Here is a 17,308-nt window from a genome sequence, read left to right as displayed (position 1 = left end):
GTCCGCTCCGCCGCCGCCGCCTCCCGCCTCGCTCCCTCTTCTCCGCTCACCGCAAGGTCTCGGATGTTTAGTGGTCGGTACCGAGCGGGAGCGGCGGGCGGGAGAGCGGGAGGGCGAGGGCAGGAACTGCGGGGCTGGCGGCGTTCCTCAGGCGGGCGGTGGGGCAGCCCGGCGGGCGGAGCGGGCGCGGGGCCCTTCCTGAGTGGCGGCGCGGCGGGCGGTGGCGGCGACAGTGCGGGGCGGTGCTGGGTGCGGGCGGAGGTGCTGGGCGGCCCGGGGGGGGCGGCCGGGGGCCCGGGGGGCTGCGTGAGGGGGTGGTCGGTCGGTCACGGACGGAGGGGTGGCGGGGGAAGGGGGGCGGTGAGTTCTGGGGGAGGGTGTTGCTTAATTTTGGGGGGGTCTGGTGGGGTGCGGCGGCCCCGTGAGTGTGTACCTGAGGGGGGGTCGCGGCTCTGGGGTGTGCGTGGGGTGAGGAGCGGGTGTGGAGCGTTGGGGGGTGTCGGGGCGGGGTGTGCGGTGTGGGGGGATGGAGCTTGTGTGCGGGGGGTGTGTGTGAGTGTGTATTTGGAGGGTGCTGGGGTGTGTACAGGGGTCGGGGTGTTGGGTGTCCAGCGGAGGGGGACGGAGATGGTCCAGCGACAGGACAAGGGGCAACGGGCACAAACTGAGACACGGGAAGCTCCATGTGAATATGAGGAGGAACTTCTTTGCTGTGAGAGTGCCAGAGCCCTGGCACAGGCTGCCCAGGGAGGGGGGAGTCTCCTTCTCTGGAGATATTCAAACCCGCCTGGACACGACCCTGTGCAACGTGCTGTGGGTGACCCTGCTTGGGCAGGGGTTGGGCTGGGTGATCTCCAGAGGTGCCTTCCCACCCCAGCCAGTCTGGGATTCTGTGTGGAGGAAGAAGGGGGGTAGGACCTGTTGTGGAGGCAGGGCAGGTGCTACAGGCTCTGGAAGGAGCTTTGGCCAGATGGATTTGTGTGTGTGTAGGGCTGCCTTGTTGGGGTGCCAGGGGAGCAGCTGACTCCTCTTCTGGCTACGGGGGAAGTTTTTGGGGCAGTGGATACCAACTTGTTCTGCTTCCCAAGGGGTTACACAACAGGAGGTACCGAGGGTAGCATCAACAGTTACAACGAGGGCTGGTGGCATGGAATTGTGCCAAGGAGAGTGCGTCAGGAGAGTCACGCTGGCAGCGACGCTGGCTGGGCACTGGGACAATTTTCCAGTGGGGAAGTGGTGGGATGGTTATTGGGAGGGGAATGGAAAACTGTGCTGAGCTGCTGTTAGTGCAGCACTGGGTCCCTGGGGAGCTGGGTATTTATTCACAGGAGTGTTTGCAGGCCACAGCCATAAGCCAGCCTCCTCGTGTGTCAGATGCTGTTCCAGAAGTGCAATAGGAAGTGATTCTCTGTGCTGCTGTCCTTGGAGTGTCTTCTCTGTCGTCACTTTTTTGGCTCTGTGTGAAGCAGAGTGGGCTAATACCAGTGTTTCTCCAGTTCTCTAGGTATCAAAATGAGTTCCATGCTGACCCACGCCGTCCGAAACCTCCCTGCTCCCTCAGCATGGGCCGCCAGGGTCTGTAAGTATCTTTAAATTTATTAAAAGCATCAATTGGTAGGTGATAAAGTTCTATTTTAAGTGTTGGGTTTGGAATGGGTGCTTGTATCTGAATCTCTGTTCCGTTGTCGCCTTAAAAAAGTGTCTTAAAAAAGATGACAATGTTTTTTTTTAAGTAACTAATTCCATGTCCCTTCCCACATCAGATGTGGGAGGAATCTCATGTTAATGGGTAATATGAGCTGTATTGTTTTTATGAACAGAGTAAACTAAAAAATATCTTGCAGATCAGGTGTCATTGTCTTACTATATTATCTTATTTTTTAACAGTTCTTACAGAAACTAGAAATCTTTTTAACATCTCAGCTTTGACAGACCCTATTTTTGGTGTCTTCTTTTTCAGTTGCTCGATCACTCAGCTGCTCTTCACAGTTACAAGCCACAGGTAAAGGGAAAACACCAGGAATCTCCGTGGGTCTGTGCTATAGAAGATTATTTTTGAAGCTGCCTCCTTTTCCAGAGTCTCATTCTACTTAAATCACAGAAACTCAGTGCAGGCTCCCTTAGTTCCAGTGTTCCCCAAAGGCTGCTCACAAGTAAAACTCCAGGCAAACCACTGTTGGCAGCAGAGTCCTCTCAGCCTCTGCCAGCCCTTCGCTCCCAGCAGCTCTGCCCAGTCCAGAGCCCCATTGTCACCTCACAGATTGATATTTCTAGAACCTAAACAGAGAGGCTGAGCTTGGGGTTTATAAACTGTCTGGGCATAACCAGACGGGTTGCCCAGAGGGGAGGGGGTTGTCCCAGACAAGGAGAAGGCTGTGGAATTAGCTCTGAAGTCCAGCAAGACTCGTTGGCTTTGTGCAGAGAGCCTCCTATAACCTAAGAGCAGTGCTGGAGCCTCATCCTGGTGCTCCCACTTGCTTGAGCACAGTATTTAGCTGGACTTAATCTGCTTTTATGTGTCTTTGTCATTCTCCTGCTTATAAAAGGAGCTGCCCTGTATGCTCGTTAGGATTGGCAGGCCTGATTGCGTTAGGAAATTCTCATTGATCTCTTTGTTCATCACCACTCCAGAAGAGCTCTGACAGTGGCCTGTTGAGCGATACTGTATCATGACGTGCTTTGTCTTGAACCCGAGATGCTTAGACACCTCACAGAGGAGCAGCAAGTTACCCACAGCAACCATATGTGTTAGTTAATTAACTTCTTGAACTGTGTTTTGATTTACCTTGAGTTATCTTGCCTTTCCTGTGCAGTGAGAGCACACGTGTAGGCAGTTACTGTGGGAGGTGGGCTGCTGGTTGCAGTCCTTGCTGCTCCCCAAGCTCTTGGGCTTTGAATTTGATCTGCCTCATTCATACTGTGAGCTGTGAGGCATTTTGGGAGGTGTCTCTTCCTGCACTATTCTTATCAGTGCTAACGAGATGAGGAGTGATGTGCTTTTGTTCTCAGTGTAGCTATAGATGAATCTCTCTGCTGATGGGGGACATACTGAGTCATTAAATCATTTTTCACAGATCACATAATTAGCCAGATAGAGACAATTAGGTGTCCTACCTGCTCTGCTTTTGACTTATGCACCCCAAGAGAACAATTTCCCTAGTGTTCTAGTAGTTTTTGTGGGGTCTTTAAGCTTGCTGGTATTATTAACATCACTTCTCTCTTAGCAGCCCAACCTAAGAGTAAGAAGACCTTGGCCAAAAGTGGCGTGAAGAATATTGTGGTGGTCGAGGGCGTCCGTATTCCCTTCTTGCAGTCTGGCACCTCGTAAGTATAAAAGAATCACAGAATCAATGAGGTTGGAAGAGCCCTCTGGGCTCATCGAGTCCAACCATTGCCCTGACACCACCATGGCAACTAGACCAGGGCACTAAGTGCCATGTCCAGTCTTTTCTTCAACCCCTCCACAGATGGTGACTCCACCACCTCCCTGGGCAGCCCCTTCCAATGGCTGATGACCCTTGCTGAGAAGAAATGCTTCCTAATGTCCAACCTGACCCTCCCCTGGCCAAGCTTGAGGCTGTGTCCTCTTGTCTTGTGTCCTCATGTTTGATGATAAATGCAGTGGAGCATTTCTGGTGTGTCACCAGTTCTTTGCTGCTGATGTGTGTTTACAGTGGGGAAGTAGACATCTGTATCGGTTTCTGACACCCCTAAGCTTCTACCTCTCTTCTTTAACTTCCAGGTATGCGGATCTTATGCCACATGACTTAGCCAGGGCAGCGCTGCAGTAAGTAAATAAAATACTAGAAGGGCCCAGAAAACACGTTAAACTGCTGGGGTCTCAGTGTTCACAGAATCAACCAGGTTGGAAGAGCCCTCTGGGCTCATCGAGTCCAACCGTTGCCCTGACACCACCATGGCAACTAGACCAGGGCACTAAGTGCCATGTCCAGGCTTTTCTTAAACCCCTCCAGAGATGGTGACTCCACCACCTCCCTGGGCAGCCCCTTCCAATGGCTAATGACCCTTGCTGAGAAGAAATGCTTCCTCATGTCCAACCTGACCCTCCCCTGGCCAAGCCTGAGGCTGTGTCCTCTTGTCCTAGCGCTGGTTGCCCGGGAGAAGAGGCCGACTCCCACCCCACTACAACCTCCCTTTAATTTTGATGTCAGAATACTCCAAATTGGGGAAGACACTAACAACCGTTTTGGGGAGAGGTGAGGGTGTAGAGTAGTTGCTTTCATGAAATGATGTGATCATTTATAGTGATATTATCACCATGATTATTTGCAGCCCGTGGTCAGTTACACTTTTCACTGAGTACATCTGCACACAAGATTTCTTCTGAACTAGAGGCAGAAGGTCTAGCTCCAAGCTGGTGGAGGGAGGATGTCTGAGGACTGTGGCAAGGTTATTCCTTACATGGTGCAAATTCTCTTTGTTTTGCCCTTCTCCTTAGGGGCTTGTTGAACCGGACCAGCATCCCGAGGGACGTTGTTGATTACATTGTTTATGGCACAGTTATCCAGGAGGTGAAAACGAGTAACGTTGCCAGAGAGGTGGGTTACTTGCAGCACTTCCCCCGTGAGTCTGATTTCTGCAACCAGCATGAAGATGACAAACGCCTGCAAACAAATTTTCCAGTGTTATGGTTCATTTAAATGTGATTTGGGAGTATGAATGAGTTGTGCAGTGTTGTCTGTCGAATAACTGTGTGGGACTCTGCCTCCTGTTGAAATCTGCCGTGGATCAAGTGCGTTTTGATGCTGTGAAGCCTCTGCTTGCCTTTCACTTTTGTTAGTGGTTGTTGATTGCTCAGCTCTAACTACCAGTTGGACTCAAACGTTGGCTTGTCCAAAGTTCTTGAGAGGACCAGAGCATGCTGTGATAGATTGCTTTACTCTGGGACTTATTTATTTTAATTGGCTTTTGAATGGTTTCAAATGGAGCAGCTTAGCTGCCCTTTTTTCTGGCAGGCAGAAAACACAATTTGTGTGTTATACACAGAAAAAAGCAGGTCCCCTGAAGTAATATTACAGAGGCAGCATGTGATTTTCTGTAAGCTGGCACCTCTGCTGTTGTTCTCTGCAAAACCATGACGTAAGGTGGGCTGGGAAGGCTCAGGAGGTTACGAGGCTCTGCAGTTCCACGGGTGGTTTTAGCCCTGTGTATGCAAATACTTGCTTTGGTCACCTGCCAGTCAGATGAGGCTGCGGTGTAATTTTAACTTGGGAACAACTGTTGAACTTTAAACTACTTGGCCACGTCTCAACTAGGGAAGGTCTCGCTGTGAGCAGTTCTCCCGTGGTGGGAGGGTGCTCTGGGCTGGGTCAGATGAGATGCTGCTTTCTGAGCTGTGGGAAAGGTTTTCTGTTCTGTGTAAGGCGAGTCATGGTGCTTGGTACTGAGGGGTCTAAATAATTTCTTTCACATGCTGCCCTTGCAAATAAGGTGAAGCAAAGATGATGTCAAGTAGTTGGAAGCTCTTTTGAAACTGTGAGGGGTGTGATTAGTTTGTCCCTTATTAATTTGTTGGAGCGAGTCCAGAGGAAGGCGACCAAGCTGGTGAAGGGTCTGGAGGGTCTGACCTGCGAGGAACGGCTGAGGGAGCTGGGGGTGTTTAGCCTGGAGAAGAGAAGGCTCAGAGGTGACCTTAGTGCAGTCTACAACTACCTGAAGGGAGGTTGTAGCGCAGTGGGAGTCGGCCTCTTCTCCCGGGCAACCACCGCTAGGACAAGAGGACACAGCCTCAAGCTTTGCCAGGGGAGGTTCAGGTTGGACATGAGGAAGCATTTCTTCTCAGCAAGGGTCATTAGGCATTGGAAGGGGCTGCCCAGGGAGGTGGTGGAGTCACCATCTGTGGAGGGGTTGAAGAAAAGCCTGGCCATGGCACTTAGTGCCCTGGTCTAGTTGCCATGGTGGTGTCAGGGCGATGGTTGGACTCGATGATCCCAGAGGGCTCTGCCAACCTCATTGATTCTGTGATTCTGTAATGAGGGGCCAGTGACTGTCTGCATAAGGCGACTGAGAGCCCTGGCAGCTGCTGTCTCCTCCTGTTTCCAGAGTCTGGGGAGGGGAAGAGCTGCTGCTGTAACTGGCAGAATGAAAACTCGATGTACTTGTTTTCAGCTTAGTCTGCAAAGGTGTGTTGCTGGGCAGAAGGTAGCTCTGACCCCGTGGAACAAAAGGTGTAGGTTTTAACAGTCATTCTTTGTCACTTCTAGGCTGCCTTGGGAGCGGGTTTCTCTGACAAAATCCCAGCCCACACGGTCACCATGGCTTGCATTTCTTCAAACCAGGCTATGACCACAGGTATGTTGGCTGGAAGAACGAGCTGTGGGTTTGAGACTGAGCTTAGCAACTCCTTCGTAACTTGAACTGCTTAGTGAATGTAAGTAAGCACCTGAAGAAATTCTGGAAGGGAAGTTTTCAAACCAGTTACTGTCTCAAATTGCTGGGGATATTCTCCCAACTTCTGTGTGTGACAGAGAGAAGTGGAAGCAAAGTTACAAACCAGCATGATTCAGAAATGTCTGTTCAAGCTGCTCCGTCTCTGTTAAGCACGTGTTGTATAACTCTGCCAAAGCCAGAGGCTGGAGAAGGAAATAAAATGTGGCATTATCCAAAGCACCAACGGGGTGAGTGTCACTTCTCCCCCCAGCTCTCATGGGAAACTCTGTCTGGTTCTGCAGGCGTGGGGCTGATTGCAGCCGGCCAGTGCGACGTCGTCGTGGCGGGGGGGGTGGAGTTCATGTCAGACGTCCCCATCCGTCACAGCAGGAAGATGAGGAAGGCCATGCTCACTCTGAACCGAGCCAAGACCCTGGGCCAAAAGCTCTCCCTCATTTCCAAAATTCGCCCTGACTACTTTGCTCCTGAGGTAACTTTATTTTTTTCAGGCATTTAGATATTTAAACTACACTGTTGTACAAGGAGGTCTAAAACAAGTTGGCTTAGGGAATTTTTTTAGCCTCGACGGGGAGGATTTAAAAAGGGAGAGCTGTGGCTTGCTTTTATTGGATCCCTGTCCTGTGCTTTGGGTTAAAACTGCTGTTCATTGATGCATCTCATGGCGTTTGTGACTTTCTGCTTTGTTTTTTTACATGTTGGTCTTCAGTAAACCTAACTTACTTCAAAACCTCTGTCTCCTTCTGCAACTCCTAGACAAACTCTGCTGGAGGCTACAAAGTAGAAGCTTTTTCCATCAATATAAAACTTATGGAAGGGTCTTAAAGGGTCAGGGGAATTTTTGTTTCTTAAATAATAGAAGTAACATGCTTAATATCAGAGAGGAGCATCCTCAGTGTAGTAATGTAATTGTTGTGGGCCCTGGTGAGCACCGGCAGTCTGCTGGTTAACGTCAGGAGTCTGCTGTGGAGGAAGCTGCTCCTGTCTTGGAGGTCATGAGAGAGGTGAATTCCCACATGGTGGAGCTGGGAAGGAAAAGCACTTCCCTCCTTACCACCACCGAGCTCTTCACAGGAAAACTCTGTGCATTTGTGCTGCTGCTGGCTGCCGTTAGCACAGTGTACACACAGCACAGATGAGATCCAAAGGCCAAGTAAGATAAGCAAATTGCAGACTTGAGCACGCAGGGATTTCCTGTGTGCTGCTGGAAGAATAAAAGCTAAGCTGAAATCACCTCCTGTCGCTGGTTTTGCTTGAGGAGATGTTTGACAAGGAGTTTTAAGGTCCCAGGACATGTTGTTTCACCTGAGCCCCAAACCTGCGGTCACCCTTCAGAGGGGATTCCTTGTTAAATGCACAAGGCAGCTGCTCTTTGTGTGTGTAAATGCAATACAGTTCTTGAACCTGCAGTAAGTAGCAGTCTGGACCTCATTTTTATCTTTTTTTCTGAAGTCTTTGAGAGTGATGGTTCCTCTAATATGTTTGACCAAGTCAGTTCTGGTGTGGTTACCATGTGTTGATTGCATAGCTCTGATATGAACTGCTCTGCTTATAAATGGACAGGCCTCACTGGCTGACTGTGCAGGGCTTAACCCTTCTGAACTCCGTGTGACTGCCCAGGGACGGGTGTTTACGTCGGCTGACTTTATTTTTCCATTCTGTAGCTCCCAGCTGTGGCAGAGTTCTCCACCAGCGAGACCATGGGGCACTCTGCCGACCGTCTGGCTGCTGCCTTTGCCATTTCCCGTTTGGAGCAAGACGAGTACGCCCTCCGCTCCCACACGCTGGCTAAGAAAGCCCAGGATGGAGGCTTGCTGCTCGACGTGGTGCCCTTCAAAGTGCCAGGTAAAAGTGTTTCATTGCCAGCCTGCACGAGTTCAGTAAAGGAATATTTTATTTAGAAAAGGAGGGGAAGGACTGGGGTCACATTGATAACGTTCTGTGTATCTGACACGGAGCTGTTGGGGCGAGTCCAGAGGAGGCCACGGAGATGCTCAGAGGGCTGGAGCCCCTCTGCTCTGGAGACAGGCTGAGAGAGCTGGGGCTGTTCAGCCTGGAGAAGAGAAGGCTCCGGGGAGACCTTCTAGCACCTTCCAGTACCTGAAGGGGCTACAGGAAAGCTGGAGAGGGGCTTTTTACAAGGGCATGGAGTGACAGGACGAGGGGGAGTGGTTTTAAACTGCAAGAGGGGAGATTGAGATGAGATGTGAGGAAGAAATTCTTTGCTGTGAGGGTGGTGAGACCCTGGCCCAGGTTGCCCAGAGAAGCTGTGGCTGCCCCCTCCCTGGCAGTGTTCAAGGCCAGGTTGGATGGGGCTGGGAGCAACCTGGTCTGGTGGAAGGTGTCCCTGCCCGTGGCAGGGAGTTGGAACTGGATGGGCTTTAAGGTCCCTCCCAACCCAAACCAGTCTGTGATTCTGTGATCTGGTATGGATTTTAACTCTTTGAAATGCTGTCTGTTTCTCCCTGGAAAACTACTGACATAGGAGTGTGTTTCTAAACACACATATCTAAATATATAAACATATCTTTACATACCTAAATGTTGTCCTACCCACCTCCTATCTGTGCTGGTGTGGCGATAGAGCAAAGAAAATCAGAATGGTTGGACCACGAATCCCCCTGCTCTCTGAGTCAGGCAAGAGAACTTTATACCCCAAGCTATTAACAACAAATAGAAGCCTAATCAAATCCTGGTGTGATAAATCAGGTGCTGGACAGGAAGAGCTGAAGTGTGTTCTTGGTAGACTCCAGTTCACCAGGCTTCAGTCATTGCTGAAAATAATGCAGCTTCAATTTTTAAGTGCTATTTTTTTTAGCCATGTTAAATATCTTGCTACTATGAATGGATTTTCCCTTTTTTCCTCCTCCCACTTGTCCTAAAAAGCCCAGCTTTCTCGTTTTGTTTTTTCCCCCTGGACTCCTGATGTGCAAATTCATACATGTTGCTGACTTTTATAGTTTAATTATGTTTTTTTTCATTAACAGGCAAAGATACAGTTACCAAAGACAACGGGATCCGTCCTTCCTCGATCGAGCAGATGAGCAAGCTGAAGCCAGCTTTTGTCAAGCCCTACGGAACTGTCACAGCTGCCAACTCCTCCTTCCTGGTAAAGTGTGTTCCCATCACTGAGCCAGAGGGGAAAACTGCCCTGTTTACCCTCTGCCTCCCATAGGCACGTAGATCAAGCTGGTACAACCTGGGGGAATGAGGTGTCTCCTTTGTAATGTCACCTGCTTTCGAATTGTCAAGGGTAACTTTGAACTGTGTTATAATCTGGTGAACCTGGGTACTGGCTTGTTTCATTTTAATATCAATAACTAAACCCCTGAAGTTTTGGTCTGTTTTACCTGTTTGCTTTTCTGTAGCTGCCTCGTGAGGGTTGATCATGCAGAGGCACATGTAGAAGTTCTGTCCCAGCATGGGATTGATCACGGTGTAAGTCTAGAAGTGAATAGTGTTAGTCTAAACTTGCCACTTGAAGGCTTGCCCTTTAGTCCACAGAGGGGAAGCTGGGGGTGTTTAGCCTGGAGAAGAGGAGGCTCAGAGGTGACCTTAGTGCAGTCTACAACTACCTGAAGGGAGGTTGTAGCGCAGTGGGAGTCGGCCTCTTCTCCCAGGCAGCCAGCGCTAGGACAAGAGGACACAGCCTCAAGCTTGGCCAGGGGAGGGTCAGGTTGGACATTAGGAAGCATTTCTTCTCAGCAAGGGTCATTAGCCATTGGAAGGGGCTGCCCAGGGAGGTGGTGGAGTCCCCATCTCTGGAGGGGTTTAAGAAAAGCCTGGCCATGGCACTTAGTGCCCTGGTCTAGTTGCCATGGTGGTGTCAGGGCAACGGTTGGACTCAATGATCCCAGAGGGCTCTGCCAACCTGGTTGATTCTGTGATTCTGTGAAGGAGAGATTTCTCTGGCACATCTACGATGATCTCTCTTCTGCATATGCTCCTTTTTCTCCCTTTAGCACTTTTAAAGGAAGCTTTTTTAGATGCTGAAGTCTAAGGTAGCTGTGTAAATTAGGCGAGGTGTATCTGAGCGCTGGTTCCTGAGGCTCAGTAGAAGGTGGTTGCCACTGAAAGTCTCCTGCAGAGGGCTCGAGGTGACTGTCTTGTTCCTGCACGCAGCCCTGAGTGTTTCAAAGGCTGTTTCGCAGTTTGTGATCAGCACTTCAAAGGCAGCAGGTACCTACTGCTGAGGCTCTGTCAGCAGCAATGCTGTGTACTCCTTGGCATTCTTGGAGACTTACAAAAGGCTTCTAATGCCCCAGCCTTGGCGTTAGGAAGAGCTGAAACACTGTTGGTGTGCTCTGTGCTGCAGGTCTGTAGGGCAGCTTAGGCTGTTACCTCAGGAATGAGTGGTCGTGTGCCAAAACCATGATCCTATGATGGTTTGGGTTGGGAGGGACCTTAAAGCCCATCCAGTCCCAACCCCCTGCCACGGGCAGGGACACCTTCCACCAGACCAGGTTGCTCCCAGCCCCATCCAACCTGGCCTTGAACACTGCCAGGGAGGGGGCAGCCACAGCTGCTCTGGGCAACCTGGGCCAGGCTCTCACCACCCTCACAGCAAAGAATTTCTTCCTCAGATCTCATCTCAATCTCCCCTCTTTCACTTTAAAACCGTTCCCCCTCGTCCTGTCACTCCATGCCCTTGTCAAAAGCCCCTCTCCAGCTTTCCTGTAGCCCCTTCAGGCACTGGAAGGTGCTAGAAGGTCTCCCCGGAGCCTTCTCTTCTCCAGGCTGAACAGCCCCAGGTCTCTCAGCCTGTCTCCATAGCAGAGGTGCTCCAGCCCTCTGAGCATCTCCGTGGCCTCCTCTGGACTCGCTCCAACAGCTCCATGTCCTTCTGTTGGGGCCCCAGAGCTGGAGGCAGCACTGCAGGGGGGGTCATTGATGTTCATTCTGGCAGTGTGGTGATCCTGGGGCTTGTGGCATCCCAGAATTACACTCTGATTTTGGGATGGAGCTGAGCAGACAGGTGAGTGGTGTAACCAGCTTGTCCTCAGGACTGGCAGGGCTTTTAGATACCTCTGTCCTGTTTGAAACCAGGGAAAGGTGTGGGTCTGGTCTGTGAGGAAGTGCTTCAGCAGTGTGTGTGCTGACATCGCTCAGAGACCATCCATCCATCCATCCATCCATCCATCCATCAGCTCAGTCACGCAGCCTTGCTCTTTGTCCCATGTCACAGGGCATGTCCTGGAAGCTCTGGTTATATCCAGGTCCACCCTGGCCAGCTGCTCTGCAGGAGGGCTGTCAGGCCCATTGGGTGTGTGGGGTGGTCTAGTTTTGCCATGGTCTAGTTGCCATGGTGGTGTCAGGGCAATGGTTGGACCTGATGATCCCAGAGGGCTCTTCCAACCTGGTTGATTCGGTGATTCTGTGATTCTGGGTGCTTGCTCTCCAGGCAGTCACCTCACGGGCTTTGTCTGCCTGTTTCAGACGGACGGTGCTTCAGCAATTCTGCTCATGTCTGAGGAGAAGGCTCTGGCAATGGGGTACAAACCAAAGGCCTACCTGAGGTAAGAAGGGACTGCTCTGCATGGCCTCTGGAGCTTGCTCTCGCTTCCTTTTGCTCCTCTTCCTCTTACTAACACCATTTCTCCCCTGCAGAGACTTTGTGTATGTGTCCCAAGATCCAAAGGACCAACTGCTGCTGGGGTAGGTGGTGACGATCAAGGGCATCCCCTAACAGCCCTGACTTGCCATTACATGTTTGTTTTGAGGGAAGTATCTCATGAGTATCTCAGGAGATAGCACATCTCTTCAGGCCTTCTCGCCAAGGTGTGAGAGCTGGGGCGTGGGGTGTGACTCAGGAGGGGGAGGAGGCTGATGTGGGCGAGCAGCTGTGGCAGAAATACTCACCTTGGTTTGCTGGGGGGCAACTTAGCGTGTTGGTACTAGCAGGAGTTACTTGGGGTTGTGTTTTGGTTGGAGTGGGACGGGTAGAGATGCAGAGGAATGTCACGTGGGGCGCTGTGGGAAAAGGGGACGGTGATGTGAGGAAACGTTCATGCAAGGCTTGTGTTTCTTGACTCTTCTTCAGCCCAACGTACGCCACTCCCAAAGTGCTGGAGAAGGCAGGGCTGAGCATGGCCGATATCGACGTGTTTGAATTCCACGAAGCTTTCGCTGTAAGTACTGTGAACACTGAGGGTGCCTCGAGCTGCAAAATGCCATTCTGTAGACATAGAACCACAGACCAGTTTGGGTTGGGAGGGACCTTAAAGCCCATCCAGCTCCAACCCACCTGCCACAGGCAGGGACACCTTCCACCACACCAGGTTGCTCCCAGCCCCATCCAACCTGGCCTTGAACACTGCCAGGGAGGGGGCAGCCACAGCTGCTCTGGGCAACCTGGGCCAGGGTCTCACCACCCTCACAGCAAAGAATTTCTTCCTCACATCTCATCTCAATCTCCCCTCTTGCAGTTTAAAACCGTTCCCCGTCATCCTGTCAACATCTTGTTTTGTGTTGGTGAAATCTCTTGTTAACACCTTCACTAAATGCAGATGGGGATAATTCTACATCAGTACTGCATACATTTATATATATCACATTTTCACATCGACAATCCATGCTGGAGGGGGTTATGTTGCTTGAAGTCACCAAAGGAATACAGATTCTTCTAGAATAACATGTAAAAAAAATGATCTTACTTTCCCAAGACCCTTGTATGGAAGAAACCACTTCTGCACATCATCTAATGCTTGGGCTGGGGATCCGTGCTGCTGTGGTGAGGTGGGCAGCGTCTTTCTCTAGCTAAGGTTGAGCTGGTGTTGATTAACCCTTCTCAGCAAGGGTCATTAGCCATTGGAAGGGGCTGCCCAGGGAGGTGGTGGAGTCACCATCTCTGGAGGGGTTTAAGACAAGCCTGGCCATGGCACTTAGTGCCCTGGTCTAGTTGCCACGGTGGTGTCAGGGCAATGGTTGAACTCGATGATCCCAGAGGGCTCTTCCAACCTCATTGATTCTGTGATTCTGTAACAGGGCTGATCCTGTGAAATGCTTTTGCACTTGCCTGTGTTAGCTCTGTGGCTGTAGCCAGCCTGGAGAGAGCTCCTGTTTGCTAGCGCTGCCTGCCCTTGCCTCGTTAACCCTGCCATCCCCTCCCTTCCAGGGGCAGATACTGGCGAACCTGAAAGCTATGGATTCGGACTGGTTTGCACAAAACTACATGGGCAGAAAGTCAAAGGTAAGATGCAGTCAGGACGCTGTTATCTTCAGTTTAACTTTCAGTTGGATTGAAACTTCAACAAGGTCCTGCACGTGGGTCGGGGCAATCCCAAGCACAAACACAGGCTGGGTGGAGAATGGATGGAGAGCAGCCCTGAGGAGAAGGACTTGGGGGTGATGGGTGACGAGAAGCTCACCATGAGCTGGCAACGTGCGCTGGCAGCCCAGAAAGCCAACGGTGTCCTGGGCTGCATCCCCAGCAGCGTGGCCAGCAGGGCGAGGGAGGGGATTCTATAAATCCCTAATTGCAGCGGGGCACGGCAGTGCTGCAAGGCAGGGCTTTTGTTCTGTGAGGAGAAGCAATTTTCATGAACTCTGTGTTAGCTGATCCCAGTGTGAGCAGTTTCTGTGGGCAGGATGGCGTTCCCGTGGTCAGCAGGAGGTGGAGATCTAGAGCCATGATAGTTGTTGTTGGAGAGGAGGGAAGGAAGAACAGTGGGAGGGGCTCAGTCCTTCTGCATGCTCTCTAATCATTGGTTTGGGTTGGAAGGGACCTTAAAGCCCATCCAGTTCCAACCCCCTGCCACGGGCAGGGACACCTTCCACCAGACCAGGTTCCTCCCAGCCCCATCCAACCTGGCCTTGAACACTGCCAGGGAGGGGGCAGCCACAGCTGCTCTGGGCAACCTGGGCCAGGGTCTCACCACCCTCACAGCAAAGAATTTCTTCCTCAGATCTCATCTCAATCTCCTCTCTTGCAGTTTAAAACCGTTCCCCCTCGTCCTGTCACTCCATGCCCTTGTCAAAAGCCCCTCTCCAGCTTTCCTGTAGCCCCTTCAGGCACTGGAAGGTGCTAGAAGGTCTCCCCAGAGCCTTCTCTTCTCCAAGCTGAACAGCCCCAGCTCTCTCGGGCGCAGGGTGTACCTGTCTGGCTGCAGGTGAAGCACTAAAGCCTTGAGCTCAGTTTTGTCCTGTCGTCAGACACTCGTGTGTGCCAAGGGACACTTTTTATGGCCAGCCTGGGCCACTGTGGGTTTGGTGTTGCCGTGAGTGGGTCAAGCCATCTCCTTCGAGACAGGTGATTGTGTCCCTTGGTGTGTTCCTGCAGGTCGGAGCCCCTTCTCTGGAGAAGTTCAATAACTGGGGCGGCTCCCTCTCCCTGGGACACCCTTTCGGTGCCACTGGCTGCCGCCTGGTCATCACTGCTGCCCACAGACTGAAGAAGGAGGGAGGACAGTACGCCCTGGTTGCTGCCTGCGCTGCGGGAGGGCAGGTAATGGTGCTGATGGTCTGGCATCCTTCCCTGGGGAGGGAGCAGTCATTACCATCCTGTTCCTGTTGCTGCTGTGAAATCCTGTCCAGTTACACCAGGTGTGAGGGCACCTCTGAGGTCCCATGGCACTGGGTGGGCGTCCATAACATCCTCCTTTTCCCAGCTCAGCTCAGTGAGCTCCCTCTGCCCCGTCCACTTCAGAGACCCTCCGGCCCATCTCAGAATCAGCCCAGGGCAATGGCCACCGCAGCCCATCGCTGCCAGCGTGGTACCAAAGGGGAGGGGACCCTTCTGCCATCTTCTCAGGGTTTTGGTTGGTGACTCTCAGAGAAACTGGGAGCAGAGTGTAGCTTATGAGCATCATTCTGATCTTGGGAAGGATTTTTACAAGACAAATGGGGGTGAGACGACTCCTGCAACTGCAGAGGCTGCGGATGGGAGCCCTGGTGGCAGTTCTGCAGGGACCTCTGTGACCCGAGGGCACGGGTCCTGCTGCCACCTCCTCCCCCAATTCCCAGCTTGGCCCTTGGGCTCCCCTGAAGCCCATCTGGGCTCCCCTGAAGCACATCTGGGCTCCCCTGAAGCCATCAAACCACTCTCTGCAGAATCCTAGTGAATCAGCTCTGGATTTTCAGCTCCCCTTTTATTTTAAGACGGGTGGGAGATGAGCATCTGTTGCTAATTAGTCATAATTAGTCCTTTTGGTGATCATTCTCTCTCTCTCTCTCTCTCTCCTTTTCAGGGGCACGCGATGATAGTGGAGGCTTACCCCCAGTAACGGGGGCTGCGGAGTGGGTGTTCCTGTGCCCTGGCAATGCCATTTCAATGCACTAATAGAAACCTACGTCCAGTCCTTCCCAGGAAGGATTTTTGGTGGCCTTTGTAAATAACCTTTTAGTTCCTCAGCTGGTAATTTTTAACTAATGAACGTGCCCTAAGAAATATTCCACTTGCAGGAGAGTAAAAGTGAATGTGAGTCCCTCCGGGGTCCCTGTAACCCAGCTGATTGCTGCTGTAGCTCTTCCATAAGCAGGAGGAGGAGGAGGAGGAGGAGGATTCCGAAGCCGTGGACAGAGAATTCCCTTTGGAGAGAAGGAGAACTGGAGGTCGGTGGGCTGAGATGTGAGTTCATGTGTCCTCGTAGGGAACAAGTGTTTTCAGAAGCGGGTTCAGCTGGAGTTGGCTGACCTGGTTTGGAAGGAGGAAGGTTGCTGCACGGTGGCCAGACAGTGTTGGGACTAGCGAGTTGCTCCTGAGAAACGAAGCGTCGCTGATGTTCACTGCAATAAACCAGGAAAAAAAATAAGCCTGCCTTTTTCTTTCCCTCTCCTCACCTGAAAGACGTGGGGATGGTTTGTCGTGGGGGCTGCGTGCTCTTTGTGGGAGACAGCTGCTCTGAAACCTGCCCAGAACCCACCTGGAGCTCCAGAGCCATCAACAGGACACGTGTTTTTGGGACCTCCTTGGTAACTCCTGCTTCTCCGTGGCACCTCGATCACACGTTGAGTTTTGAAATGCAGAAATGAGGGCAGGGTGATGCTTAGGATCAAATCGCTGATGAACTTCGAGTGTGCAGACTTGGGGGCCTTCTTCCAAGGTTCTGGGAAGATGACAGGGTTGTTCTTGCCCTTTTGGTTCATGTTCTGCGTTATTTTCCTCGCTCATCTCGGTGATTCTGTGATTTTAACGATAACGTAGCACCACGCAACACCAACGTGTGGCTGCTTGTTTGTCGATGAGGCGAAGCTGCCTGTGTGGGCACCGACCTTGCTGCAGCAGTGGGTGGATGGTGGGGGCACAAGCAGCCCCGCTGCAAGCCCGGGGGGCTGTTGTGGCTGTGCTGGGGGACGAGGGGTGGATCATAGAATGGAGGGACCTTAAAGCCCATCCAGTTCCAACCCCCTGCCACGGGCAGGGACACCTTCCACCAGACCAGGTTGCTCCCAGCCCCATCCAACCTGGCCTTGAACACTGCCAGGGAGGGGGCAGCCACAGCTGCTCTGGGCAACCTGGGCCAGGCTCTCACCACCCTCACAGCAAAGAATTTCTTCCTCAGATCTCATCTCAATCTCCCCTCTTTCAGTTTAAAACCGTTCCCCCTCGTCCTGTCACTCCATGCCCTTGTCAAAAGCCCCTCTCCCGCTTTCCTGTAGCCCCCTCAGGCACTGGAAGGTGCTAGAAGGTCTCCCCGGAGCCTTCTCTGGTCCATGATGGATGTTTTTCACAGTGATTTGGGGGATTTACCCCCTTCCAGGGTGCGCGGGCAGAGCGGGGCCATGGGTGGTGGCCAGGCCCCTACACGCCCGGCAGGGCAGGGCTGCAGCCCTTCGGGACGTGACTCAGCTCCAGCTCATCCTGCTCCTCCCGCCTGCTCCGCCGCTGCCTCCGCCACGTCCCTGCTGGGACTCTCGTGGGACCCTCATCATCGCAGGCGAAGCTGCTCCGGTGTGTCCCGTG

General features: G+C 52.2%; 2 protein-coding genes across 4 annotated transcripts in view; one reads left to right on the top strand and one right to left on the bottom strand.

The window, feature by feature from the left end:
* The window catches only part of DTNB (dystrobrevin beta), a 648,286-nt gene that overhangs the window by 461,595 nt on the left and 169,383 nt on the right, over positions 1 to 17,308 (bottom strand). The gene's annotated exons all lie outside the window — the stretch shown is intronic.
* HADHB (hydroxyacyl-CoA dehydrogenase trifunctional multienzyme complex subunit beta) lies at positions 177 to 16,157 on the top strand. 3 transcript variants are annotated; one of them, XM_068405724.1, is made up of 16 exons: positions 177 to 261; positions 1,497 to 1,579; positions 1,961 to 2,002; positions 3,228 to 3,324; positions 3,743 to 3,787; positions 4,460 to 4,559; positions 6,225 to 6,312; positions 6,693 to 6,880; positions 8,073 to 8,253; positions 9,396 to 9,517; positions 11,845 to 11,924; positions 12,016 to 12,063; positions 12,449 to 12,536; positions 13,523 to 13,597; positions 14,687 to 14,851; positions 15,594 to 16,157. In XM_068405724.1, exons 2-16 carry the CDS (start codon positions 1,513 to 1,515, stop codon positions 15,627 to 15,629), a joined length of 1,422 nt encoding a protein of 473 aa, XP_068261825.1. In that variant the 5' UTR covers positions 177 to 261; positions 1,497 to 1,512; the 3' UTR covers positions 15,630 to 16,157. The 3 variants fall into 3 exon arrangements, with proteins under 3 accessions (XP_068261825.1, XP_068261804.1, XP_068261814.1); XM_068405703.1 differs by having other exon boundaries at positions 3,225 to 3,324; XM_068405713.1 differs by having other exon boundaries at positions 226 to 249; positions 3,225 to 3,324.

Source organism: Nyctibius grandis, chromosome 1, assembly GCF_013368605.1.
Source record: "Nyctibius grandis isolate bNycGra1 chromosome 1, bNycGra1.pri, whole genome shotgun sequence".
In the NCBI taxonomy this organism is placed as follows: Eukaryota; Metazoa; Chordata; class Aves; order Nyctibiiformes; family Nyctibiidae; genus Nyctibius; species Nyctibius grandis.
The sequence above is the reverse complement of the archived record's forward strand: the minus strand, read 5'-3'. Positions and strand labels throughout refer to the sequence as shown.